General features: G+C 46.3%; 2 protein-coding genes across 3 annotated transcripts in view; one reads left to right on the forward strand and one right to left on the reverse strand.

The window, feature by feature from the left end:
- SEMA3C (semaphorin 3C) overlaps positions 1–7,360 on the reverse strand; it is a 181,724-nt gene extending 174,364 nt beyond the window's left edge. Inside the window, exons 1-2 of one of the 2 annotated variants that reach the window (XM_025449263.3) lie at positions 7,302–7,360; positions 3,601–3,742 (exon numbers count right to left, since the gene is read on the reverse strand). In XM_025449263.3, the coding sequence (XP_025305048.1) occupies positions 3,601–3,703 (103 nt within the window). In that variant the 5' untranslated portion in view covers positions 3,704–3,742; positions 7,302–7,360. Of the gene's footprint in view, positions 1–3,600; positions 3,743–5,795; positions 5,933–7,301 lie in introns of those variants that run through there. The other variant, XM_025449262.3, reaches the window with a different exon arrangement.
- On the forward strand, positions 4,589–9,566 carry LOC112661356 (basic proline-rich protein-like). Its single transcript, XM_049096783.1, has 5 exons — positions 4,589–4,613; positions 5,283–6,047; positions 6,158–7,178; positions 7,442–7,719; positions 9,391–9,566. The coding sequence occupies exons 1-5, from the start codon at positions 4,589–4,591 to the stop codon at positions 9,564–9,566; spliced, it is 2,265 nt and encodes a 754-aa protein (XP_048952740.1).
- Positions 9,567–12,160: the final 2,594 nt, after the last annotated feature.

A 12,160-nucleotide genomic window follows, 5' to 3' on the forward strand; every position in this document is an offset into this window, starting at 1 on the left:
GAAATAAGATAATTTCATTCTAGAGCATAAACCAAAGAAATATTAAACAGAATAATAATAATAATAAAAAACCAACAAAACCAAAAGCTGATTAAAGAGATCAATAAAAAGGAAAATACTGATCTCTACATGGTTCAGTCAGAACATAAAGGAAGTAGACAAATTATCAATATCATAAATGAAGTAAAGAACATTACTACAGATCCTACAGACATAGTGAGGATAGTGAGAAAATATTATACAACTTCATGTCAAAAAATTGAATATCTTTGATTCACAAGCTAAATTACCAAGTGAAAAAGTAATCTTATTGTAAGAATATACCTCATTTTTAAACAGAAACAATACTTAACACATTTAACTCAGTAATCACATTTTATATCTTAAAATATAAACAGTATTTCCATTTTGCTCAAGCTCAAAAACTTTTTGTAAAATGACATCAACCAATACCTTTTATCAAATTATACAGTATTTATTCCTGGCTTCATAAAAATACTACATGCTAAAGTCTCTACTGGATAAGGGCAAAATCATTTCATTTCCTTTTATATTAACAAGCAAAACCAATTTGTCTATTGTACATAAGTAGCCTTGATTTTCCTTATGACTGTTATAGATTCCAAGATTTTCTGAGAAAAATGACACAACGTCCATAATGCTTTGAAATGTGAATCTGTCAAAATACTGGATTTTTTTTTCAACAAAAATTTGACTTAATCAAAAAGTGTTTGCATGACTTTATATTTATTTAAAATGCTATTTGGCCTAAAATTAGAATGATAATAATTACAAAATGTAGTATCTAATAGGAATCACAGTTCTTTTAACATGCAAGATTTAGCTTGTACAAATGTAACTAATTAATAACATCTGAAGTGCATTCTCCTATAGGACTGATGACCATCTGGTTGACCTTGCACTAGATCAAGAGGGAAGGCAAATCTGTAAATCATTGTTCCCCAAATGTTATCACTCCATCATTCTACCACAAGAAGAAGGGATAAAACTTGGATGAGAGAAAAGATCTCTTGTTTCACACATTTCTAAATTGACTTTGATTGTCAATTGGACTGTAAGACAACACTGAGAGGATTCTTCTAATGTCCCATCCAGAAAGAGACTGGCGGAAGACCAAGTAATAGTGAAGGAAAAGAATTCAAGACAGAAGAGCCAGGAGGCAAGGTCATTATGAAAGAATATAAAGATGCAAATGACCTCTGTGTCATGTAGCCTGATATTACTTGAATTTCCTCAGGATCATTTTCCAACTCACAATTTTTGGCTGAGAAATAGTGATAGAAATTTTGAAATAAAGGAAAGCGAGTATATATAATATGTATTTTAATTAATATATATTCATATATGTGTCAACCTTGTATAAAGTTCTATATTGTAATGTCAAGAGTAAATAATTTTGGAAGAAATGCAGCTACTTACTCATTGTGACACAGAAAAATCATCACAAAATCAAAGAGAAACTTAAAACAATAAGAAATTCAGAAAAGGCATCTGAAACAACTATACTGTCAAATTTCTTATGAAAATGATTATGAAGTAATGATTAAAATTTATACATTTGAACAATTGTTTTGTCCAAGGCATTTTTCCTATGCTACTATGTCTAAAATATAGTTGCCTGTAGAAATTTTTTGTATTAATTTAGAAATTATGGAATTTCATTATTTGTTCTCCCAGGTGATATATCTCTTTAAAACAACTTAAGTGATATTTTCTGATTATTTTCTAGCAAGACTTTTAGGAAGAATAAAATTTTAGAACTCTCAGATCAATAGTTTATCTTACATTGCCGTATTCTACACATGTTATAAATTAAGATAAGTCTTATTCTGCAAGAATCTGCTTTGAATTTGAAAGCATTAGAGTATATTAAAAAGTCCATCATAACTTCTAGTCACTCTATACATAGCAGTTACTGTCTTACTTAGTATTGAAGTTTGGTTTTTAAAAATTATACTACTTAATTTCCTCTATAAAAGTCTTTTCTAGGGATCTCTGAGTGCCTCAGCGGTTGAGTGTCTGCCTTTGGCCCAGGGCGTGATCCTGGAGTCCTGGGATCGAGTCCCACATGAGGCTCCCTGTATGGAGCCTGCTTCTCCCTCTGCCTATGTCTCTGCCTTCCTCTCTCTGTGTGTCTCTCATGAATAAATAAGTAAAATCTTTGAAAAAAAAAAAAGTCTTTTCTAATACGGACTTGATTGATTATCTCTGGTGAAATACTTGTCTTTAAAATTTACACATTTTGGGTTAAGTTTGGGTTAAAAACAAGGTTGGTTAGTTTGATGTAATAGAGAGAACAAGTTTAGATAACTAATCTGTGAGACCACTCCATCTTCCTATATATTGAGAGAAATATAGAAAAGAGGAGACAAGTTGTACTTCTACCTAATGCCTTTAGTTTTCATTTGATTACATATTTCATAGTTCTCAACTTGGAAGAGGAGGTATAAGTAGACTGCAAGATGTCACAGTATTTAAAAGACACTTCCAGGGGCCTTTCCCACTACTTAACTGAATAGCCATGGGTCTTAAGGGAGAATGCCTGGCTTAGAAGCTAAGGAAGCAATTAGAAGCTCACACACTCTAAGTTCTACATAAAGTTCCTTCAGTGCTTATGATAACCTTGGGGAAATCCCTTGGTGACTTAAGAAGGAAAGAAAAGAAAAAAAAAAAAAGATATCCATTTGACTGATAAGTGTCCATCATACTGTTGTTTGAAATTCAAGACAACAGAGGATTTCAAAGACACTTTGCTATAGAAAGGTCTGAGAGTGTACTGTTTCTCAAGTTAAATGAAAATATGCTCAATGACACTAAGGTTTATACAGAAAGTAAGTTGAAAGAAGTCATAAAAATATAGTAACCCCAATTGGCAAGATGACTTTCTTGATCCATTTCTTATTCTATCTGTCCAGTTAGCATGGGTTACATGACTGACCGAACTACCTATACTAATGCTTATGCATACATTTGGCAAACCATTCCTTCAGAGCGTCTTACACCTTTTATGTCTGTGCAAATTTGAAATCGCATCCATTTTCCTGAGCATCTGAAGATAACATTTGTACACAACAGCAATCAAAACCATAATCCCAACCTATTCTTTTAGATCCTTTTCAATTAAGTAGGAGACTCTGCCAATCTCAGGAACTCCTTTTGGACATGGAAGAAGGACCATCAGAACAACATATGGAGAAATCAGTCTGTAGGATAAGACTAAAATTTATTAAGAAAAATTTTAAGTAAATTAAACCTGCATAGACGTGTCTGCTAATGAGGAGTAGCACATAGAGGGTATTTCTCAAACACCAGGTGACTCATCAGAAGAGAATTGCAAAGGGACAGGATATACTTCAAGCATTTTCATAAGCAAATGCAACAGAGGGTTTTTGCCTATAAACCAATAATTTAAAATAGCCATGTCATCCCAAAAGCAGTCCAGTAAAATTTTTAAAATTAATCAACAGTTGATAATATTTTACTATCTTTAATTGGTTATTAATGTTTGGATCTGGATGTGAAATTTTAAAAAAGACTTCAAATGACATTTCCCCCAGAGTATTTATCAACTTTTCTTACCATCAAATGTTAAATAAACTCTTGCTTGGGGCTGAGATGATCCTTTTACACAGATAGAACAAACAAATACTCCAACCAAAGTGAAAATTGTCCGGAAGGCCATTTTCTCCAGATTTGCAAGTTAATATCCAAGGGAGAATACCTTTAAAAGAGAGGTAACAAGTTTGTGATACATCATTTCACATTTTAGGAGCACACCCCCTCACATACACACAGATACACACAAACCCAGCCATCGACAGAGCACCTATTCACAAAAGACATATCTAGACTTTTACAGTCATGCAAACAGTAGGAGGTGCTCTGACTTTGTTTCTTAGATGTGAAAATTTGGATTTGATTCATTTGTGTCTGAAAGTCTTTGCAAAAAAAAAAAAAAAAGAAAAAAGAAAAAAAGAAAGAAAGAAACTGCTTTCTCTTCCAGCAAATAATGCTAATATTAAAGCAGAACGAAGCAGCCAGGAAACGTGTTCCTAAAGGAAAACCCGATATTTAAACTTGATCCTCCAATGATCACATAGCATTGAAAAGACCTGAGAATGGTACCAATCCGCATGAGTGGCTGAAAACTTCTCTCTCTACCATAAATACAGTAATAGCAGGAAAACGCCATATGAACTTTCACGCACACCCACTCACTCCCATCCTCATTAGCTCTTTTGGGGTAATCATGTCTGAAATGGTGTTTCTGCACATAAATATATGTGTGCTCAATCCTTGACCACTGAAATCACTCAAATTAGTTATCTGCCAATTTACACAGATGACCATGCAGCTGTTAAATGATGCAGATGAGGTAACCATGGACGGGTGCCAAATTCAAACCAATGACTTAGTGGTGAGCAATCCAGTGAACCATGTACCCCGCAATGCATATTTAAGATAAATCAAGCAGAAAGCAGGCTGTCAAAATTCCAAGAGATAAATCAGAGAGAAAAGCATTACCTTTGGAAACTGTGGCTATAAAATTGATACGTACTATTACCTAATGTGTGAGTACCAAGCAGGACCAGGTAAGGGGGTAACCGGAGATCTACAGCGGCTCCAGTGGCCACAATATGCAAAATAAACCCACCCGGACCGTGAAAGAAATCATATCATTTTGAGTGTGATGTTATTCTACAATAAAATGACAGAGTTAAAGCTAGAAATCTGTTTTTACAGGTTACAGCAATGCTAATCTTCACTGTTATGTGTCTTTTAATGTTAAAGTCTTAACATTTTATTCAATAAAGGGATGCCATGAAGAACGGAAAAGGCTGCTTCATGAATGCAGAAGAAGAGGCGCAACTAAACGGAACATGCCATTTTAAACAATCTACACGTTTTAAACAGTTGACTTCCTGGGTGGTACACGTGTTATGAGACATAGAGACAAAACTGTTTGCCTTTCCCAACACAGACGGAGGAAACCCTGGAGATGTTTGTGTTGGTAATTTTCAAACGAAACAGTTTCTTCCTGCTTCCACAACCTCTTCACCTTGTCATCTCTAAATTAACTTAGAAGAAAATTGGTTTTATGGGGTTACTGTCTCTTAGTAATTTGCTCCCTGGTTTTGTTGACTTTACAGTAAAAAAAAAAAAAAACCTCTAAATATGCCTGACCTTTGTCCCCTTATTAAGCAGGCAGACAATATCTACAATTTTGACACACACCCTGCTACCACTGGTGTCTATTCTAGCTGGCGGGTCTCCCCCAAAGCAACGTTTGCTAAAAACTGCCAAGAGTAACAGCGGAGGCGAACTGACAGGTCGCAGGAGCGGAGTCCGCAGAGCGGGGTGGCCCGACGGGGTCCGGCACGTGCCCCCCAGCATCGCAGCTTCCCCGCAGCTGGCCCCGGGGCGCGCGGCTTGTTCTCTCCTCCAGGTCACACCAGTGACCACGGGCAAGGCGGGGCGCCCCTGCGGGGCCGTCCCCCGCCCCGGCGCCCAGGGCACCGCGCTGCTCCCCGACCCCGAGGCCCCGCCGCCCCGCAGGTGCCGCGCCCGAGCAGCCCCCGCCCGCGCCCCGCAGGTGCGGCGCCCCGACCCCGAGGTCCCGGTCTCCGCGGGGGGCCCCGACCCCGCCGCCCCGCAGGTGCCGCGCCCCCGGCAGCCCCCGCCCGCGCCCCGCAGGTGCGGCGCCCCGACCCCGAGGTCCCGGCGGGCGCCCCGAGGTCCGCACGGCCGTTGTCCCGGGCGCGGCGCCCGCTTACCGAGGAGGCCGGGTCGCCGGGCTCAGCCGGGGCCGCCGCCGCCCAGCCCTTCCCGCACAGGGCCCGCCGTCCGCGGCGTCCCGGCGGCGCCTCCTCCCGGCGCTGCGACTCTTTGTAGGGGACTCGCGGACTGGGCGCCGCTCCGCCAAGCCCCTCGCAGTGAATGGAAAGTGGCCGGCACCGCGGCGGGCGCGCGGGTGTCCGGTTACAGCGACGCGGCGCGCGGCTCCCGCGGCCCCGGCGCACCGCCCAGCACCCCCGCCCCCCGGCCCCCGCCCGGCACCCGCCCCGCCGGCCCGCCGCCCGCCCCCCCCCCGGCCGCACCCCCGCCCGGCACCCGCCCGGCACCCGCCGCACCCCAGCCCCGCCTGCCCCCGCCCCGCCGGCCCGGCCTCCCCCGGCTGCACCCCCGCCCGGCACCAGCCCGGCATCCCGGTCCAGCACCCCTAGCACCCTGCCCAGCACCCCCGCCCAGCACCCGCTGCACCCCCCCGTCCAGCACTACCCCGTCCAGCACCCGCCGCACCCCCGCCCACCACTCCCGTCCAGCACCCCAGTCCAGCACCCGCCGCACCCCCGCCCAGCACCCCAGTCCAGCACCCGCCGCACCCCCCCCAGCACCCCAGTCCAGCACCCGCCGCACCCCCGCCCAGCACCCACGTCCAGCACCCGCCGCACCCCCGTCCAGCACCCCCGTCCAGCACCCGCCGCACCCCTGCCCAGCACCCCAGTCCAGCACCCCCCCGCACCCCCGTCCAGCACCCCCGCCCAGCACCCCAGTCCAGCACCCGCCGCACCCCCGCCCAGTACCCCGTCCAGCACCCGCCGCATCCCCGCCCAGCACCCCCCGCACTCCCGTCCAGCACCCCCGTCCAGCACCCTCCCGTCCAGCACCGGCCGCACCCCCGCCCAGTACCCCTCGCACCCCCGTCCAGCACCCCCCGCACCCCAGCCCCGCCTGCCCCCGCCCCGCCGGCCGCACCCCCGCCCGGCACCAGCCCGGCATCCCCGTCCAGCACCCCTAGCACCCTGCCCAGCACCCCCGCCCAGCACCCGCTGCAACCCCCCGTCCAGCACTCCCGTCCAGCACCCGCCGCACCCCCGCCCAGCACCCACGTCCAGCACCCGCCGCACCCCTGCCCAGCACCCCTGTCCAGCACCCCTCGCACCCCCGCCCAGCACCCCTCGCACCCCCGCCCAGCACCCCCCGCACCCCCGCCCACCACCCGCCGCACCCCTGCGCCCTCCCCCCACCCAGCCGGGCCCCACCCGGAGCGCGCGGCGCGGGAGGGCGGCGGGGAGCGGGGGCGCGGCTGGTAGCCCGGGCGGGGCGCGCGCTCCGGGGAGGACGCCGGGCGCCCAGCGGGGGAGGGAGCCGCGGCCGTGACGGGCGGGACCTACCTCCTCCCGCCGCAGCCCCTGCAGCCCGCGCCCGCCCCGCCCGCCCCGCCCGCCTGCCCCGGCGCCTCGCGGGCCCTGGTCCCGGACCTGACGCGCCGCCCGCACCTGAACCGCCCGCAGGGCGGGGGCTCGAGGCGTCCGGGCGCGACGCGAGCCGCTTGTTCCCGGCACTACTTCCAGGACGACTCGCCGCGAAGACGTGAGCAGCTCCTGACCTAAGTTGAGAGTAACGAGTTGCACCACAGAACACCTGACAGCTTCACCGAGCGAGCGGCTGCAGGCGGCGAGAAGCACCGAACACCTTTCTCTGAGCTACTTCTGGGACCGCCCGAGACCCTGCGGACTGAGCACCAGTCTCCCTGCCGAGGCCGAGGCCGAGGCCGGAGTCAGCGCTTCGCCCTCCGGGAGGCGGAGGACGCGTCCCTGAGGTTGCTGGGATCAGTCACGCAAATCACAGAACCCTTCACTTGGAAGCGTGCAGCCACCGGGCACTGGCCTGCAACCCACGGCAGGCGACGTACTCGTGCGTTTTACCTTTAGGTTCCAGGGAACCAAGGTAACCGATGCAAGGTGAAATGCAAGTCAAACGGCGGTTCCACAGGGAGGGCCGCCACCTGTCCCGGCCTCCAGGAACCCCAGGAATGGACCCTCCGGCTCACACATACTCGCACGGCTTTGGAAGCTGTGACAGCTTAGGATTAGCCGCAGTCTGTGTACCCTGTGCTGTGACCCCCTCTATCTTGTCTAAATAAACGTATCCTTGTATTTAACCGAATGCTCTCTGTTCAATACCGAGGCATTACGGGGCGTCTGCTTAGGCCTGGAACATTCACCGTGGGCCTCCCCCCAAAGACTGCTGTAAGGTTGCTGCTGGCAGGCAGGCGCCGCGGCAGACTCAAGCACGGGGATGCATCGAGTGCTCGCGCTTGCCCGCAACCTAGGCCGCATAGTGACATCCTCGGGGTGGCAATAGGTGCCCCTACCCAGGAAGACTCAGCTCTGCCCCCATTTCTCCAAACCGCTCAGAAACCTGAAACAACCCTAACAAAACGGCACCTTTACAAGACGCTTGTCTAGGATGAGTCTTTGATTCCTTCCTGATAGGTGGGAAATGTTGGAGCTGATTGAGTAAGCTAGTCTGGGGAAGGCCGCTAGGTCCAGAGAAGGGGGGCGCCCGGGGGGCTCGGCGGCTGAGCGGGATCCTGGGGTCCCCGGACGAGGCCCACATCGGCTCCCCGCAGGGAGGAGCCTGCTTCTCCCTCTGCCTGTGTCTCTGCCTGTGTGTGTGTGTCTCATGAATAAAATAAATCTTAAAAAAAAATCCACAGAAGTAATGATAGAACTCAATGTAGAGACCACTAATTACAGTTTGCCCTCATCAGGGTGTCTGGGGGAAAACATCCAAGTTAAAATACTTTGAATCACTTTCATGAAAATGTCAAAGAAATGGTGTGACATCTACACTGAGGTTTCTACACTGAGGTTTCTCTGCTTCGTGGCCTTACTTTTTATTTTGTATATTTTTGGTGATCCTGCAAAAAACCATTTCCCTTAAGCTCCTGGACATAACCTTGTCTTCTTTTTTTTTTTTTTAAGATTTTATTTATTTATTCATGAGAGACACACAGAGAGAAGCAGAGCCACAGGCAGAGGGAGAAGCAGGCTCCATGCGGGGAGCTCGACAGGGGACTCGATCCCAGGTCTCCAGGATCACACCTCAGGCTGCAGACAGCGCTAAGCCGCTGCGCCACCGGAGCCACCCAACCTTGTCTTCTTTATGAGTTGTGCAGCTATGAATTCTCTTATTTCAAAATTAAAGAAAATAGACTGTTCTCAGATCTTTCTCCATCATATAGATGAGCTATATGAATCAACTTTATCTAATAAGAGAATCGCAACCCTCCAGAGAGCGACAGTTGTCTTCTTCTTGTCATGACTAAGATTTGTCTCAAGACAGACCATAACTATTCCGAGCGCCTTGTGTACTCTATGAACAGCATTCTTTAATGACGTTACTATCTCACAAATGAGAACACTGATGTACACTGAAGTCACACTTGGATGGTAAATATTGGGATAGAAAGAGAAACTCAAGTGTGACTAACTCGCCACCTTAGGGTCTTGAATATGAACCTGAGCAAGTGTTACACTAGCTTCTTCCCCTCTGGATCTTTCTCCTCTTCTTGACTTCCAGATGCTAACCCTTTAAATTTCCTGAACTATATCTTTGAAAGTCTCTTCTTCAAATGCTACTTACTTGTTTGCATCAGCCCTTCTTCTCCTCGGGTTACCTTAGCTGCTCTGGGACCAAGCCGGTCAAACAGGTCTGGCCTAGAAATCCGTGTGTGCAATTACTCTCTGCAGAGTTGACGGGCTTTAGTATTTCCTTCATTAAAATCATTCTTTAATTTTTAGTAAGATGAGTGTATCTCTACGTTCATTCTTAACACATTGCTAATCTATATCCTGACCCTTGACCTCTTTTTCTGTTTCTAGGTACTAGACTGGGCTTCTCGACCTGCAGGGTCACTGGCACTAAGCAAACAAACTAAACAGTCAGAGTGGTTTGCCCTGGAGAGGAAAACTGGCCAGAGAGAGAATTTTCATTGTTTGCCTCTTTTTACCTTTGTAATTTTAAACTAGGTGATTGGATAAGGTCTTAACAAAATTAAAAGTTTAATTCTTCATCATTTTTTAATGCCTTTCAGCATCTCGAACATAACAAAGTGCCGTATTTTCCAACTTAACCAAAAGAAGAGCACATCATCTCTAACGTTTGTATATTACAGTTTTTCAAATGTAAAAGTAGGGAATTTCAGTAGAAAAGTCTCTTAGTGATTTTCCTGTTTTAGTACTTGCACCTGACAAAGTCCTAAGAGTGTTGTGATAGTTCATGCTTTCATCTCAGGGGTTAAATGGAGACTCTGTTTTTTGTCCTCATTGTAATATTTCATGTGAAACCTCTATGAGGGGAATATATATCTTTAAGACGAACCTTGTACAACTACAGTTGCAAAGTAACTATTATTTAATAGATAGTGTTTATGAGTTGAATATATACGTCCATGCATCCAGTCAGATTTCTTTAAAGAAAGGCAAACTGTATTTATGGACCTCTTGTATCTAAAGCTCTCTCTTCACCTGGGAGTATAAAAGCCTTTCCATATTTATTCTCACAGGAGAGCCGGGAGCAGGACGTGTAAGTGCCTCTGATTGTCAGATGTGTGTAATGAGGCTCAAAAATAATAACCAGCTGGAGTAATGAATTCAGGACTGTTAGTTCCGGCTAATTGACTTCCATCTACAGCCCTTCAGCATGGTCAAAGGCCTTTTCCGTGTAATCTTCAGATTTTACCATTTTTCTACTCTTTGTGGACTTTAAATGGTTGGACTAGAAAGTAGAGAAATTAAATTGTGTAAACAGCAACTTTCACATCCTAGCAGAGGCTTTCTCATGATGGAAATCGTATGGTAAACTCAGTTGTCTTCTCTTACCAGTGGTTTCCAGGAGAGAGAGCTGTATAGTAAATCTGAAAAGCATCAACTCCTTATTTTACTTACTTATTATTTGTCATGATACTTAATGCTCTGAAATTTCAGATGACATTTAATAACTTTAAAGAAGAATATGTAATTTTTATTTTATATTTTTAGATTGTATTTATTTACTGGAGAGAGACTGAGAGCACAAGTAGAGGGAGTGGCTGAGGGAAAGGGAGAAGCAGACTCCCCGTTGAGCAGGGATCACCTCCCCCAACCCCCCCCCCCCCCCCCGCCCATGTGGGGCCAGATCCTAGGACCCGGAGCTCATGACCTGAGCAGAGGCAGATGCTTAACCAACTGAGCCACCCTGGTGCCCCTATACTTTGTATTTTTTTTTAACAAACATATGTTCAAATATGCAACTCTCGGGGTGCATTTCAATGAACTAATTTTCCTTGATGGGTTGCGTCCATTGCAATGGGTTCACTGAACTTCAGAGCAGAAGTGTACTACAGTGGGGATGTGCTTGAAAGAGCATGCATTATTTAATAAATATTTTACAAAAAGTACATCCTATGGTCTAGAAAGTTGGTGTAAGGATTTCCATTGTGTGAACAAGAAAGCCAGTTGAGACATTTGAGGCATCATTCCCCTTACTGGGCCTACCCCGAGGCGATGACCTCAGATCTGGCCGTTCCAGAGTCCATGTACTTCCTGTTTTTCACTGCCTTTGCTGCATCAAAATATAGTCCAATAAATAGGAAAGGGGAGTGGAGACCCCCACCTCTTCTAAACTATTCAGGTCCCGAAGAATGTTTTCTGTTATTGTTGAATACTGAACACTTCATCCCAGAGATCTGAATGATGAATGCAGACAATCCCATCTCCATCACGAAACTCTAGACAGCTTGAGAGCAGAACCACTGCCGAATGCGCCTGGGTATCTATTAGGATAGCTACAACTCTGATGATGAATGAACAGATCAGCACCTAGATGGAAGAGGATTTAGGGACTATAGGCGGAAGAAGAGGGAATCAATAATGAATTGGCTAGGCAAAAGGCCACATAATTATAAAACAAAAATTCGTGCAAAGTCTTTCATCATCCATCCGAGCACTTGTATAGTTATATAAGTTGGTTTTATTCCTTTCAGATGTTTAGTTTGTTACTCACATAAATTTAGTAAATGCTAACCCAGACACAAATTTGCACACTGGATTCAAGCCTAAGTAACATGAAATTCATCAATATCAGGGAAGGTCAAGTCTGATTTTAAAATTACAAGCCAGAGATTACCCATTACAGGGATTGTCACAATGGCTATCGAAAAATCTTTTGTTGATTTACTGAAGGATAAAGTCCCAGCTTATTTTCATGGCTCTTATTTTCCCACTCACTGCTTTGTTGGTGTTAATCCCTCACTCTCTCTTACCCATTCCTTCCTCTGGCATCTCAGACTCCGTTTGTATCAAATGCCTTG

The sequence above is a fragment of the Canis lupus genome, chromosome 18 (genome assembly GCF_003254725.2).
Source record: "Canis lupus dingo isolate Sandy chromosome 18, ASM325472v2, whole genome shotgun sequence".
Taxonomy (NCBI): domain Eukaryota; kingdom Metazoa; phylum Chordata; class Mammalia; order Carnivora; family Canidae; genus Canis; species Canis lupus.